The sequence below is a fragment of the Lepisma saccharinum genome, chromosome 5, assembly GCF_977018435.1.
Source record: "Lepisma saccharinum chromosome 5, izLepSacc3.1, whole genome shotgun sequence".
In the NCBI taxonomy this organism is placed as follows: Eukaryota; Metazoa; Arthropoda; class Insecta; order Zygentoma; family Lepismatidae; genus Lepisma; species Lepisma saccharinum.
In genome coordinates, this window is record NC_139233.1 from 68,531,290 (window position 1) to 68,548,454 (window position 17,165).

The following is a 17,165-nucleotide window of genomic DNA, read 5'->3' on the forward strand; positions in this document are numbered from 1 at the left end:
CCCCAGATGAAGTTGATGATACATCTATGTCTTGATGAGGATTCCTGCGGTTCCGACCTTGTCCCCGCATAAAGAGGCTTTGGGGCTCCCCCAGCCTCAGATCAAGGGATACTTGGGGGGGGGGGGGGTGTTAAAGGCGGCCGGGGCGTGGTGCTGATCACATCACCTCCAAGATAACCGACATCGAGAATATGTGGGGTCCTGCCCCCACATCCACCTAAATGTGCCTTCAAAGCACGGTGCTGTGTGCACGGGAAACTTTTAACTTTACCTTAACCAGGATTCGAACCAGGAACCCTGATTAAGCAAGACGTGATGATGACCACTACGCCAGGGTGGGCTACTCTCTCAAAATGACTATTGCTTTACTGCCAGATTTCAGTTCAATTCTATTAGCAAGCGAGGCGACATGTGTCGCTTGTCGCTTCGGTCTGAGAGCTGCCTAACTTTGACTTAATAGTATTGCACTGCTGAGTGTAGCCTAACCAAAGCAGCAAGTATGAACTTTCTGCATTCTTAAAAGACACAATCAAATGAGAATAGCCCTCCCTATTCACACTAGTCATCAGTGTGAATGCCTTAATTGATCTCTGCGTGTTTTAAAAACGAATAACGCCTAGATGCTGTTTCCGTGTGAAAATAGATCTCTAGTTTAATAATGTTCGATCCATATGGTTTGAGCCAAGGGACGTCAGAACTGTGGACTTGTTCCTCATCTTGGTGGAAATTGGCTGGCAAGCTGTTAAGCAATAACGTTCGCCACTGAGACGATAATCTGTTACACACCGTCGCTTTATGTCTTGTGTTTTCGCGGAACTTAGTCTATTATGAACCCGTCCGCTGTATCACTTCATGGTAAATTAGCTTCTCCGTAACGAAACATGATAGGGGTTTACTTGTAGGAAATAAAAGAAATCCTCCCGACACGCATAAAAGGGGTAATTCTTCGCGGGGGAAAAACAATAAAGAAGATGGAAACGATAAATATTGCCACAATATCTCACCCCACACGCGCTTTCGGGGATAATATTCATCCGAGCCAAATTACAACTGGAGAACGATTTCGGTTCGTTTGGCAATCTCATCCTGTGAGATATACAACCCGGACAGCTCCGCCGTGAAGCAGAGCAATCTAACCCGCAGGCGTTTTATTACGACTGGGCCTCGGTATTATGGAGGTGTATGTATCGTGGGACGTGTGCAGAAGGGGGTAAGTTGACTTGAATGAGGGGGGGAAAGGGGGATGTGTGCGTAGGTCGGTTCCCTGAAACGCACTCCAGGGACAAGGGAAGATGGGTTAGGAGGTGTCGTAAAACGGGTAGGGTTATGTATTCTTTTTCCCGCTGCACGACCAAGTCTCCGTTTTAAGGATGATATGTTGTGCGGGATGGGGTTGTATTAAAGGAAAAGTAGAGCATCTTCCGGCGACATTCTTTGTGTACGCACGGTTTAACGTGAAGGTTACGTGCGTACGAGCGTGTCTCTCTGTGCAGGCCACATACGTCATATCTGAAATAAGGCTATTTTTGTGTCACTTGTACGAGTATTACGTTTTGTTCCAAAACTTCGTTGAGCGAAAACTACCTTCGAACACTACCTGCATGTCTATATGTAACTCTCAACTAATTTTCCTAAATCTCAGTATTGGCAGGATGGGGACCGAGCTTGTTACGTGGTCGACTTCGATCTTGCCCCGGTTCAGTTCCAGGCCTGTTCTTTGCGAATGTCCTTTCATGAATTTCATCACTCACCGTCGCGATGAGCCAATCTTACTATCAATTTCTGCTATTTTACAATATATATCCATATGTTTAACGTCTGGCCCGTGTGTGGTTTTTACTTGAACTGAATCAAGTTGAAAGAGCTGTAAATGCTACTTTCGAAACACAACACTCGTCATTTTATTGTGGATTTCTTCTTATTTCACGTCGCCCTTTCTCACTTTGTTGGCTATTAGAGGATGACAGTGAGAAGAATGAATTGTGATTATACTGGCTGTGCGTCCAGCCGCCAGAAGCTCGACAGTGTTCGTTTGTGTAGCCTTACAAGAAGTGGACGGGAGTCGTGAACGCTAAGGGTTTCTATTTTCTCTACTCTCGTCTTTTCTCTTTCCCTCTGTTTCTCTCTCTCTCCCTTTTCACGTTTTACACGTATGAATCTTTCTACCTTTTCTCTCGTTATTTTTACTTTTCTTTGTTTTCTCTTTCTTTCCACGTTTCTTACTCACCTTTACCTTTCTACCTTTTATCTTTCCTTTCGTATTCTCTTTTCACCTTTATATTTTTATTTTTGGGGGCCTCCCCGATGACGTAGTGGTAACGTCGCTGCCTCGTAATCAAGGAGTGCCGGACTCGATACCCGGTGGAGGCACATAGTGGTTCGGAGCCACTTCAAACTGTAGGTCCAGTCATGATTAGCATGTGCATATTTTTTATTTCTTTTTCTGTACCATTCCTAGGTAGCGTTTCTTCCAGCCCTTTCCATATTTTCATTTTTCTTACTCTCTTTTCACTTTCTAACACTCTCTCTCTCTTTTAGCGTTTCTATACTTTATAGATTTGTTATTTTACGTCGCTTCTCTGCCATTTTCGGCTAATCACGACGATGAGGTAAGGGGTGCTCCTTCCACGTAGTACACCCTGGACTGCAGACTAACGACGCTCTGGCGACTGGCCGGTCGTCCTGTGGTTTGTTCTTATTTGTGCTCAGCGCCCTTTTTAGCCTCAGCTTTTAACCAAGGTAAGGAAATTTTAGTTTTCAGACACGCTTTTATTTTTGTTATGATAAGGGGCTGGATTCGTATAGTGTGACGGGTTCAAAATAGCCTCAGTGCTGGCGCACCAAAAAAAAATGAATTCAAAATAAAAAAAAATCGCTCGGGGCTGGGATTCGAACCCGAGAACTTGGCGATATCGAAAGTCAAATTCATAATATAAAGTCAATGTACCAGACACACTATATTCCAACTCGATATGTTCCTGCGCAGCTGCCTTTCTAACAACCAACAGGATTTCTCAGAAGCCACACCTGCTTGTTTACATTGGTTTTGTTCTTACAGAGGACGGAGAATAGTATAGAGCAAGGCTCGGTCTCCTCTTTATTTTCAAGCTATGTTCTCGGTAACATTCTAGTCATCTCATCACCCTGTGTCATCGTTACTTTAACAGCATGCCAAAATGAGGGGGGTGTTGTTCGGGGTCATACTCCGCCTCCTTTTGCCCAGTATTCTCAAAAAAGAACACCAAAGGCAGGAACAGTTTGCAAAAAAAGGACGGGTTACAAAAAAAAGGCATATGTAACCCTTTTTTCGAAGTCCTGGACACGCCACTGTTTAACAGCAGCAAGAAGCAACGATAAATAAGCCAGGAGGAATCCATTCACCTTTCTCACATTGGTTAACAGGCTCGTGGTTACTCCGCACTGACAAACGTCTCCCCGGTAAATAAATGAACGCCAGCACGGGAACGGTTTGCTCAAATTTGCAAAGTGCAGGTTCTTCACCGTACTCACCCTCCAGAGAACACACACTCTGACATCTTTTCCCGCGTTAATCCCGAGTTTGTTTTGCAGATTTTCGCGGGAATACAGAACGTCGTCCGAAACTCACAAAAGGGAGATGACTCATTGTCTGGATGTTACAGTCATTTACTTGTCTTCCATGGCTTTTTCCCGCTTGCCCCTTGTAATCCGAGCGGGATTTGTAATACTCTGTTATCCAGAATCCCTTGTTTTTTGTGCACACAGATTTAGCTCACGCATGCTTTATTTGTTGTTTTAATCCCGTTCTTCTGTGGACATTCCTAGCCTTGTGTGTAAGTACACTCACCGGCAATAAAAATTGGAACACTTAACTATATCCTGAAATACTGGCTTTTCTGCGTGGCGTTATGTGTGTTGTATAACTCCAAGGTGATTAGCGAGCTTCAAAAGCAAGTCTTCAATTGAAACTTCTACTATCGCCGTATAGTTAGGCAGCACATAACGCAGGATATAGGTGTTCCAGTTTTTTTTGCTGGTGACTGTACATATATACAGATAACTGGACTTTTCCCTGCAAAATAACATTAGAACGGGAGTGAGAAGGCACACTCTTACACATAGTACGCTGCGAAAGCTCCAATCGTGCAGAAAAACGACGCTCTGGCGCCATAAACCATAACCAATATAATTCTCTGTGGAGTTGTGTGTTTGTAATTTTTATTACTTTCGTCACTTTTCTGCCACTTTTGACTAAACGTGACTGTGAGAATGAGTGAGTATATGAAATTGATGAAGAGGCACTCAGAAAGGACATCCATGCCCACGTCGAGACTCGAACCCGGGAACTTCGGAGCCGAGTCGGCTATCATGTGTGTTTGTGGGTGTCTCCTTCATCATCTTCGTCGCTATTAGCCAAAACGTGAAGGAAAAATAAATATAGTAATGCAAATGTGGACCCATACGTCAGTTGATCGATCCTAGCAGTTATTCGACTCTACAATGACTCACCTAGCAGAAAATATTTGAAGTTATGTTGAACAACAAATTTATTAGTAAGGTGGTAGCAATGGAGAGGCATTGTTTAAGTTGGATTAGCGAGCAAGTGTACAATGAGAAAGTTATGGAACCGTGTGTTTTTGTACGTCAGGATTGGTGAAAACGTGAGCACAGTGATGTTCCTGATTTATTTGTGGAAAGTTTTTCCAAACATCTTACCGCCATCTCGACAAGGTATTCACAAGTTGAATAAGATATTTGAATATACAGAGTCGGTAGCGAATCTAAATCATTCAGTTGTTACTACAGAAGGAAATCTTGAAATTATAGAACAGTGAGTGTACAGTCGTCGACAAAATCAGCAGGAAAAACATCCCTGTGTATGGCATACTTAGAACAATCCTACAAAGGTTGCAGGAAAAGTTGAAGTTGAGGCCTATAGCTCTCGCTAAGTGTTTTCCACCATCTGAGACGGAAGAATCTATTTGCATCCACATTCCACTCCCTCCGTGCACCAGTAACCTCCAAAGTGTGACAAATCAAATCTTGAAGAAATTTATTGTTTGGGCTGAGCTTCAGATTAGAAATACCTATACAGGGTGTTCGGAATAGGGCTGACAGTTTTTAGGAGTGTTATTTTAAAACGGTAAGAAGTGGCTAGAAAGAAAAACATACATTTTGAATTCAAACTCAGAGTTTTATTGGAAGGAGTCCCAGCCCAGTGTAGCTCCCCATGAGCTCCGTTTGTTGCACGGAGAATGTCCAGCCTGTATTCAGTCTCCCTCCACGTGTTCTGTCTCGCAAACAAAAATTGCGTCGGTGCAGGAAAAAGCAGGCGTAGCCTACGGAAGTCAATATGGGAGGGGGTCAGGCAGCTGGGTATTCCAAGGCCCACTGTTCACGAAGTCTTGCAGAAAAGATTGCGTTGTATGCATCCTAGGTGCAGTGGTTGCACGAAATTAAGCCAGATGTGAATTAGAAAAGACATTCATTTTCCATTGACATTCTGCAAAAGATTTATGTTACCCCTCTAGACTTCTTACTTTGGGGGTACATGGGTGTATTCTGGCCAAAGATAAATGACCTACAAGAACTGTAGGACAGTATTAGGAAAACTCTTGCCTCTGTAACCCCTCAGTAGCTACAGAACACGTGGAGGGAGATTTAATACAGGCTAGACATTCTCCATGCAACAAACGGAGCTCATGGGGGAGCTATATTGAGCTCTAACTGCTTGCAATAAAACTTTTCGAGTTTGCCTTCAAAATGTATGTTTTTGGTTTTAACTACTCCTTACCATAGTAAAATGACACACTTTTAAAAACGGTCAGTCCCATTCCAGACACCCTGTATAGTGAGTGGTGGTTCTCGCATTATGATTCAATATTTTTTGATAATTTTCCTGGGCACCATGTATATTAAAATACGTTAGTTTTCGTTCCTTTCTGACACTGATGGACACGAATCATCGATGTTTTTTTTTTTTTTTAATTTAGGGTCGTTTCTCTCGACGATGAAGATGAGTGATGAAATTGATGAATGCATGGTCAAAAAGAACCCACCATACCCAAACCGGGATTCAAATCCAGGACCTCGAAACAATGAGTCCCCAAACGCATCATTTAACATTTTTCCCTTCCCATGTTACGCAAGAAATAAAACATGTTTAATAATAATAATAATAATAATAATAATAAATTATCTTTATTAAGCGTGCGAGGTTCACCCAAGGGCTGCTGTGTCACGTAACCCTTGTCAATGTAATGTTTCATATGATAAACTGCATTTGGAGCAGTAAGCAACATGTAAAATACAGTAATACATATACAGATAGATACACCTGTAAGAAATACACAAAAATTAGATTGACACAAAAATGTATCAAATACAAAAGACAATAATAATAATATAATTATGCAATTCTATGTAGTACGTGACTTGATACCTTCAGTGTTCCATTACCTCTGCCATTGTTCCATTAACAGCAGATCTTTCACTTTTAAATATCAGACAGTTCCTCTCCTATGAACAAATAATAATAATAAAAATAGATTTATCTGAAATTGTATTACAACTAACCTTCTAATGTACTAAAGGCTAGGACACATAACTAGTCTCTAAGATGCTAAGTAGATTTTTAAATCGTGGTGTATCGATTTCGTTTCTAATTTCGAAACGAGATGGAGACATACGTCTCTGTATAATACTTACTTTCAGATTAGAATGACAACCGTTGATGGTGCAGACGTGGAACACAACCTTATCAGTAGAAGAAAATGAGGCGTGTAATAATTATGAACTAAGTTCTTTTGTATTTATTAAAACGAAAGGAAGTTTGTTCTTTTGCAAGTTATTACAATTTTATTTTTATTTTTAGCAACAAATTAGCAGAGTTATCTATATTAAAACTAATCAAAGAAAAAAAACACACAAGAAATGTATATCTCTGTTTGAAATACTTGCACAGAAATAAATGAGATAAGCAAGAGAAAGTGACTAGGCTCTAAGGTATATCAGAAGGCCCCTTTTATTTATTATTTTATATATATATATATATATATATATATATATATATATATATATATATATATATATATATATACACACATACCCACACACGAAATGGCTGTGTATTTCATTGTTCATAAAATGCGTTATTTCTGAAAACAATTTAGTGATTATTGTCGTACAACACCACTGCAGCCAGTCACAACACTCACAGTCAGTGGATGTAGTATCGAACATCATCACTGCAGCCAGCCACAACACTTACAGTCAGTGGATGTAGTATCGAACATCATCACTGCAACCAGCCACAACACTCACAGTCAGTGGATGTAGTGTCTTACATCACTGCAGCCAGTCACAACACTCACAGTCAGTGGATGTAGTGTCTTACATCACTGCAGCCAATCACAACACTCACAGTCAGTGGATGTAGTATCGAACATCATCACTGCAGCCAGCCACAACACTCACAGTCAGTGGATGTAGTGTCTTACATCACTGCAGCCAGTCATAACAATCACAGTCAGTGTTTTCTGCGTAGACCATCCTTCCTTGTGGGCAGGCCAAAAATGTCAAAGGGAGCCGGCAGCCCAAGTCTTCTTTCGGTTATTTTACATCACTTTTTTATCTCTTGGGTTATTCACGATGATAAGGGTGACATAGATGATGGGACAAACACAAACCAGACTAATGACTTGGAACCCCTGACTTTGAAGTGCGTCTCAATGATCACTGCTTCACGGATATTTGGGTCATAGTATTAGTTTTTGCATTACCTGGTTCTACGTTCCTCCTCTTGACAACACACCAGAAAGCTTGCCTCTTCTCCAATCCCTGAGTCCCGTATTTCCTCACGTTTTCGCATATCTTCGGAAAAATACATCTCCAGAGAGCGTATTTCCTGCTCGAAGCGTAAATTCTTTCTTTCTTTCTTTCTTTTTTTTCATCTCCCCCATTTACTCTAGTTTCTGTTACTCTCCGTCTCGGCGCTGTCGAAACACGGAAACCTGGGAAACAATACAGTGACGTAGCGAAACGAGAAATAGATAAATGGGAAGAGGCAAAATTAGCTCCCGCGGAAGCAGAGGTGCGCCACTAGTGACATCTGTTGGCAACACTTTTCACTAATGCGACGGTGATAACAGGCTGAGAATCTGCTTTGTAGCGAGGTTTTTTTATTTAGGCCTTGATTATTGGAGGAGACGTATTGTTGTGCAGGCGTCTTCTCCGGTGCAGGAGGGGGAGGGGATCTATTTTAGAGACGGGGTGGTGTTCTTCTCTAAGAATTCCTGGCAGGTCTTGGCTGATTGACTTGTTGAGGGTTTACTAGAGGTCGTGTTTTCATGCGATGCTGCGAAGATGTAAGAGCAGACGGAGGAACAAAGGGTTAGGGGAGGATATCTTAGGGATGCTGCAGCTTCTCATCCTCTCTTCGATCACAGACCTGTGAGCGAGGGTAGTTTTCTACGTTGGCAGCGACAAAGGAGCAGGGGCATGTTGCTGTAACAATTCTCTCTGAGGATAAATGAAGTTGGTTTAATCTGAGGTTCGGGTAGAACGGCTTTGTAATCAAAGGGTTTTCCATGGCAAGGGTGCATAATAGAACATCATTACATAATCCTTTTTAACTTTTGCGTATGTGTATATATCGGTTTTCATTGCATCAGCCGGTTAGTGGCCCAGTATTGATTTAATTTAAAATTCTGCAGAACCTAAAATGTGTCAGTTGACACAAATATGTTGACTCAAGTAATACATTAAAGTGCATAATTTGCTAATGTTGTGCCCTTTTAGTGCATCAAAATACACACAGAAATAGATTAAAAGGTACTTTTATCAGCGACTGTTCCGTGTGATGCACTAAGAATGCATCACTCGACAACAGGCATGATTATTTTAACAGTGTCAGGTAATGCTCCTTGATTTGATGTGGGTTTGGCCGGTACGGAGACTAAACCTTCGAGATTTGTCGAGACCAGACCGAGAATTACTGTTCGAGAGTTCGTCTCGTTCGACTAGCCTCCCCGATGGCGCAGTGGTAACGTTGTTGCCTTGTAATCAAGGAGTCCCGGGTTCGATACCCGGTGGAGGCAGAAGTGGTTCGTATCCCACTTTAAACTGTAGGTCCAGTCCCGATTAGCCTTACTGTGCATAAAGTGAACTTAAAACAACAAATCAATCCATCAATCTCGTCTGGTTCGAGAAGTTAGTGTATCAGGATGCCAACAAATTACTGGTATATGAAAATATTGACATATATAATCTATCCCGAGAATCTGTGGAGCATAAAGGTAGAGAAGAGGAGAAAGCGAATTGGCGGGATCTGCTGGAGAAATTCGACAGATATAGACGCCTATTTTTTACCTAAGATAACTTTTTTTTAAAAAAAATAATAATAAATTATTGCGTCATTGACCAAGAAAATAAAAATAATTTTGTTTATAATGTATGAATATGGGTTAAGTTTCTCTTGCAAGCATCATCTAATTAATCATTTTCTCTTTCACAGATCAAAGCTGACGCTCCATCGCCCACCTAGACGCCCGGATGGCCAGGGCGGGAATGACAAGATGGCGCCAGAGTCGATCCTCCATTCCCGAGTAAGTACCCGTTACATTTCTCAAAATCTTCTTAGGATCAAAGACGAGGAGAGAGTAAGACTCCTCGACTCTCAATTATCCACATACCAAGCGTATCGTATTTTCACTGCTGCCATCTGTGTCGAGGTGCGAAACTATTTCCAAGCCGAACGCATTGCGAACGCTTTTTCTCATTGGCTATAATTTCCCCATTCCACGATAACTCCAGGGAGGGTTTATTGGTGTCAAAGAATATAGTATATGTCGAAGTGACAAGAGTAGTTTCCTGCCTGAAGAAGGAACGAAAGTGTGTAGGCAAAAAGAGTCAAAACCCTGTAAGAGCACGTGCAAATTTGGGGTGGAAGTCGTGGCCAGTAACAAACAAAAAAACGTAATAGGACTGAACAGCTGAACATCAAATGTTTGTTTGCAATGTTTTGTCATATCTAAATAGAATTCAGATATGCAATCGGTGTAATTGCGCCTACTTATTTCTCAAATCTCATTGGCGTCATTGCGATGGCTAATGAAGTGTCGCTAATACTAGAGGGGAAGAGGTAATTGCAGCTGCATCTTCAAAATGCACGCATGAACAGGCACACAATGGAAACAGCTGACTACTGATCAACGTTCCCCCCTTGCGCGTAACAAAAGATTATAGATAATTATCTATCTCAGCTATCTCTACACAAGTATTCTATACTCGTCGATCGGCGCGGCGCGTTCTCATGAACGACTACCAAGTGAGAATTTTGTGTTTTATGTATGCTGAGGTTCGATGTGGAATATTAACAACTGTTTTCATCCAAATAATGTAAGTTTGCCTACTTTTTATCAATTTATCATGTTTAATTAGCAGCAAAGTGCTACGATAAGACGAACTACCATATACGGTATTTGTTGATACTCGCATGTTGCAAAGGTTGAAGTTTGGAGATTCTAACATCTACATTTTCCCCATTTCAACTCCTGGAAATCTAATTACCATGTTATCTTTTGAGTGGTCTTTTGTTGAGAAACAGCACGACATTTTATCTTCCAGAAGACCAGAATTTCATTTATTTTCCCTTTTTGTAACCACAACAGACAGGTGTACTCGAAGATACCTCTTCCAGGAATTAAAGATCCGTAAAACAGAGACATCTGTTAAAGTGTTGCTAAACTACTAGAAACTTACGTACGATACTCTTCGAGGCAAGTTGAAGAGTCTTTCTCCGTACATTGTTTCCTCGTAGGAGTTCCACAGTGACGATATTGTAAAGCGAAGGGAGACCATTTTCTTAGAGAGGGTGGAAATGTGCCTCCTCAACCAGGAAAACTATAGCACCCCATTAAGGGAGGACCGTAACGGCCGGTCGGAAAGACAAACGGGCAGCGCTAAGCAAACGGTCATTTAGATAATCTTAAGTGGGCGGTCCTTTGTGGTGGGTGTTAAGCACGGGTCGCCAGCGTCTTGGTATGCCTTATCTGCCTCGTCTGTGTGTGTGTTCCCCTTCTCCACACGGACCCTTTATTCGCATTGCGGTTAATGCAATAGAAGTTTCAGAAGCTGTTTGCAACGAGATGGTAACGGAGTTGGCTGCCGTCGGAGCATAACCCTTTCCCTAACAGGATCATTTTTATCTTTCTCTTGCTTGTTTCAACCACTTTTTACTGCTTTTAAAGCTTGGTTGCATCGTTTCGGAAGGTTTGAGAATATTGAATGCGAAGAGAACGATGTTATTTCATTATAGCTATTTGTCGAGTCACGGGTAGATGGTGTTCTCCTTGTATCGCTCCTTCTCTCTCTCTCTCTCTCTCTCTTCTCATTACGCCTCACCCTTCTATTTTTTTTGCTACCCCCTTCCCTCTCTTTTAATTGTTTTCTCTCTGTTCCTGTCACCTCTTACTCCCCCTCCTCTCTCCATCACTTTTCTATCTTTTTCTCCTTTATTTACATCTTTTTTCTAAGCCCCGCGACAGGTTAAGTTTGCAGCAGATTTTATGTATCAATCCACTCGAGAACGACACTCAGCATCCCCGTGCCAGTCTCGCCCTAACTGCTGAGCTGTTCATATCACAGACAGTGAGAAAATCCGCAGTATTGCAGCGGAACTATATTCTGCGCGCACGTTTGGGTCTATGTATGCGAAAAGTTGCTGCAAAGTTAACCTGTCGCGGGGCTTATCTACCTTACCTCTTGTTTTTCTCTCTTTTTCACTCACTCTCTCTCTCTCTTTACTCTCTTCCCCCTCTCCCATCCATCTTTCTCTTTTCCTCTCTTTTTCCTAATTTCTTTTCTCTCCTTTTCTATTTCTCTCATCCTCATTTCTTTTCACTCTTTCTTTATCTCTTCCTACCATTCTCTTAATTTCTTTTTTAAATTCTTTTCTCGTTCTCTCTTCTCCCGTTTCTTTTCTTTTTCTATCTCTCTTTTCCTCTCTTTTTCTCATTACTTTTCTCTTTCTCTCTTCATCCTCATTTCTTGTCACTCTTTTTTCTTTATCTCTTCCTCTCATTTTCGTCATTTCTTTTTTTATCCTTTTCTCTATCTCACTGACATCCACAGTTGATTGAATTATTCGAAAACCAATCACTAGCCATCCCTTCATAAACCATGACCAAGACAGAGATGTGCTTGGGCGATAAGAAACTGCAATTTCTCGCCCTAGTTTGAACGCTCTAAGCAACGAATATGTGATTCTGTTTCCGTGGATAATGCATATCCTGATAAAAATTAACCGATCCATATCATCATAAATTTGGCCATTCCTAGCCTCAGTTACCATCTGAGCATCAAGTGAAATTAATTTCAACCTTTACCAGCAAGTTGCACCAATCGCAGTTCCACAGTTGATTTCGCCGCGTCCGTCCATCCCCGCTGTTGCATATCAGCAGCCCACACACCTGGGAGCGATCAGAACAGCCCGGTCGCGCTTCGGAAGGCGAGATGCGTGGGCGTAAGCACCGTAACGATCTGACACACATTCCGTCCACTGAATACGTAATGGTCCGGGTCCGTATCTCGTAAAATTTCGCCCCGTCACAGCTGCGAAATCCAATCACGGCGTTCGGCGACTAAAAAAGCATCGGAGGACCAGGATGATCGCTTTTTTTTTTTTTTTTTTAACTCCTCTCTCCGCTCGCACACCGATCGGAAACAAATTCCGTCCGCAAACAAGGATGCATTGATTCGCATTGTTGACACAATTCATCAGATTCGCCCAAACTCTCCGGGTAGGTAGAGCAGCGAGCGACCAACGCTTGGAAACTGGCACGGCCGTTTGCCGTTTATGTGATTCAATTCCGCGGACTCCGATAATGTTCGCCGAGCCGTGACCTAATGTATTATTGCTGACCCTTTTGGATTCGACACTCCAAATAATACGGCAGGTCCCAAAAGTACTGTCCTGTTGGTCTGGCGTTAATCTGGTGTCATCATTTTGAAGCGGCGACAGAAATGTTCATTACGCACTAATTAATGCCTCATATAGCGGTGTCCTGCGTTTTGGAGAACGCTTGAAATTTAAAACTCGCTAAAACGTACGAGATACATGCTGAAAACACGTATGAATAGCTTTTCTGATGAGTCGTCCAATGTAGTGGTAAATCCTTGGGTGTTTGTGAGCAATAGTCTTGACGAAAAGATTGAATAGCAGAAGAAATACGATGGTAATTCGAATAGTTGCCAGGATGGGGCCGTATGTGGGATGCATGCAACGTTGCTGATGTACATGAACGGTAATTTCATGCTCCATAGACGTACAATCCAGACCTTGGACCGTAATATGGAACTGGGGCATTCCATGTGAAATGGTCTCTGAACCTGAATTTTTATAATTAAATGCCAAGCTGTAGCTTAGTCTTATCTTGTGAGTGAACAATCTAAAATTGTATTTTGGATAAAAATTCAAGTACAGCGTGTCCATAAATATACTGTCCTACTTTAAAGTGGTATTACGTCGCTTTTTATAATCGTATTTAAATGAAATTGGTAACATTTGAATGAAAAACTCAAATATTTTATTTTACAACTCATAGACATTGAATGTGGCCCCTACGAGTGGCCCTGCAGACATCAAGGCTATATTCCCATTCATGCCACACACGCTTCAACATATCCACAGGGATGGACTGGATTGCAGAAGTGATGCGAAATTGCAGTTCTTGCAGGTTTTGAGGCAATGGGGGTACATAGACACAATCTTTTATGTAACCCCATAAAAAAAAGTCACAGACCGTCAAGTCAGGTGACCTCGGCGGCCAATTGTAGAAGACATTATCATCATTTCCGGCACGTCCAATCCATTTTCCTGGAAGCCGCTCATTCAGATGTTTCCGAACATGTAAATGCCAGTGAGGACGTGCTCTATCTTGTTGAAAAATAAATTCATTGCCTTCATTTTCTTCCAATTGTGGAAATAGCCATTCAGTGAGCATGTCAAGATAAGCTGGACCTTTCACAGTGGCCTCTCGAAAGAAAAATGGGCCATAGACTTGACGTTTCGATACGGCACAAAAGACATTCACTTTAGGGGTGTCTCTTTCAACTTCCAAAATTGCATGTGGATTCTCACTCCCCAAATCCTTACACTATGTCTGTTCACTTTTCCACCAATGTGGAATGTTGCCTCATCACTGAAAATTATTTTTCCTGACAGATTTACGTTATCCTCCATTAGTAGCAAAAAATGTTCAGAGAAATCTAACCGTTTTACAGGGTCATCAGGTTTCAACTTGTGCACTAATTGCAGTTTGTTTGACTAAATGATGTGATACCTGACAATCAACTTTTGTAACCTTTTTTTTACCTTCCTCAACCACTCCTTTCAGTTTGGTGTGTTACCTGACAATCAACTTTTGTAACTTTTTTTTTTACCTTCCTCAGCCATTTCAACTTCTCTCTTTACAAGGTCAAAGCATTGAAGGATTTTTAAAATTTATCACAATAAGATGTATACATTTATTATTTGTTGAATGTGAGTGTAGTAACGTGTGACGAACTTTATTACTTGTGTATTTATTTATTCGTGACTAAATGATTGTTTCAAGTATGATGTTAGGTTCTATTGCTTTTGCGGGGGTGGAATATACGGCAGGCACTGTGATTGAAGTGAATATTGTACATTTTAACACGTATGATATAAATGTCTGTATCATCAAAAATAGGGAGTGTGTATTATATATATATATATGCACACACAAATAATGAGGGAGACGGTAGGCTTGCCGCGCGGATGGGGGTAGTTCGGTATTTCGCGGTCTGAGTCGCATTTTCCTTCTTGAAAATGCGACTCGGATCGCGGGGTGTTGGATTGTTTCTGTTCGTGTGGTGGGTGTTTGCTGTCTCCTTCATTATTTGTGTTTATCCGCCCTTCTGGCACCATTTCTAACCCTATTCCTGTATATATATATATATATATATATATATATATATATATATATATATATATATATATATATATATATATATATGTGTGTGTGTGTGTGTGTGTGTGTGTGTGTGTGTGTGTGTGTGTGTGTATATATGTATATATACACATATGTATGTATATGTATGTATGTGTGTGTATGTGTGTATATATAATCTTGTGTAGTAGTAGTTGTGCATTTGTGTTTTATCTTGTGTAGTGGTTGTTATGTGTTTGTGTGTCTTGTGCAGTAGTTGTGCTGTGTAGTGTTTTTGGGTTTGTCTTGTGTAGTAGTTGTAGGGCCTAGTGTGTTTGTGTTTATTTTGTGTAGTAGTTATGCTGTATAATGTGTTTCTGTTTGTCTTGTGTAGTATCGGTGGTGTGTATGTATGTGTCTTGTGTTGTAGTTGTGCTGTCTAGTATGTTGGTTTTGTCTTGCGTAGTAGTTGTGCTGTATAATTTGTTTGTGTTTGTCTTGTGTAGTAGTTGTGGTGTGTTTGTGTTTATATTTTGTTGTAGTTGTGATGTGTTTGTGTGTGTCTTGTGTAGTAGTTGTGCTGTCTAATGTGTTTGTGTTCGTCTTGTGTAGTAGTTCCTCCAATCATATTGGGGGTTAGGCGTACAGCTGACAACTCTGCACTGTAAAAACACATGTCAAGAAACAACAATATAAGGCCATGGATGTTCCCAAGGTAAAATATTCCGGAGGTAAAATAGTCCCCCGTTCGGATCTCCGGGTGGGGACTACTTTGGGAGGTCCCTGGACTAAGGATAAGATCTACGTTAGGAAGAAGGATATTAAATTAGGCACCTGGAATGTTCTGAGCCTTTACCGGCCTGGGGCATTTCAGTGTACAGTTAATGAGATAGTTAAGTATAAATTAGATGTAGTAGCTGTCCAGGAAGTTAGGTGGCCAGGAGAAGGGAATTGTAAAACTAAAAATTATACTTTTTTCTATGGTGGTACTGAAAATCATAATTTTGGAACAGGCTTTTTCATAAATAATAGAATTATATCGGCTCTTAAAACAGTAGAATTTATTAATGATAGGATATCATATGCAGTTTTACAGGGTAGGTGGTGTAAAATTATTTTAATAAACATACATGCACCAACGGAAGATAAAGATGATAATACTAAAGATGATTTTTATGCAGAGTTAGAACAGGTCTTTGATAAATTTTCTCAGTATGATATGAAAATTCTGTTAGGTGACTGTAATGCACAAATTGGCAAAGAAAAGACATTTAAACCCACGATTGGTAAAGAAAGTCTTCATAAATTAAGTAATGATAATGGTATAAGATTGATTACTTTTGCAACCTCAAAGAATTTAATTGTGAAAAGTACCACTTTTAAACATAAAGATATCCATAAATATACCTGGTCTTCTCCAGATGGTAAAACTCACAATCAGATAGATCATATTCTCATTGATAAGAGAAGGCATACTAGTATAATTGACGTTCGTACACATAGAGGTGCTGACTGTGCTAGTGACCATTATTTAGTAATTGCTAAATTAAGAGAAAGACTCTCAGTGATAAATCATAAGCAACAAAATCTAAAAGTTCTAAAATTTGATACAGGAAAGTTTACTGATGAAAGAATTAAGAAAGATTACCAAATTAAACTGTCAAATAGATTTGATGTTTTGCAAGATTTAAATGATGATGAAAATATAAATGAAACAGACGTAAATAAGAATTTGGAGCACATACGTAATGCAATAGAATCAGCAGCTAAAGAAAGTATAGGATACCATAAACCGAGAAAAAGTAAGCCATGGTTTGATAATGAATGTCATAATCTAATAGAAATAAGAAATCAGGCTAGACTTAGGTGGTTAAATAACTCTGATGATACAAATCTAAACAATTATAATAGAATAAAGCGAGAAGTTAACCGCACGTTTAGAAGTAAAAAAAGAGATTACTTGAAAACCAAAATTAACGAAATTGAAACAAACAGCAAAATTAAAAATATCAGAGATTTATATAAAGGTGTAAATGAATTTAGAAAGGGGTGGCAACCTAAAGTAAACTTGATAAAAGATAAAGACGGTGATTTTCTAGCTGACCCAAGTGATATTCTAAATAGATGGAAGAACTACTTTAATGACCTTTTAAATGTCCATGTAGGAGATAAATCAGAAGTGAATGAAGTACACACAGCAGAACCTTTAGTTCCAGAACCCAACTTGACTGAAGT

At 40.4% G+C, this 17,165-nt stretch overlaps 1 protein-coding gene across 2 annotated transcripts in view; it reads left to right on the forward strand.

Moving 5' to 3' along the window:
* The window catches only part of LOC145987861 (uncharacterized), a 648,175-nt gene that overhangs the window by 426,422 nt on the left and 204,588 nt on the right, over window positions 1–17,165 (forward strand). For both annotated transcript variants that reach the window (XM_083122619.1, XM_083122620.1), the window contains exon 3: window positions 9,494–9,584. In XM_083122619.1, the coding sequence (XP_082978745.1) occupies window positions 9,532–9,584 (53 nt within the window). In that variant the 5' untranslated portion in view covers window positions 9,494–9,531. The remainder of the gene's footprint in view (window positions 1–9,493; window positions 9,585–17,165) is intronic.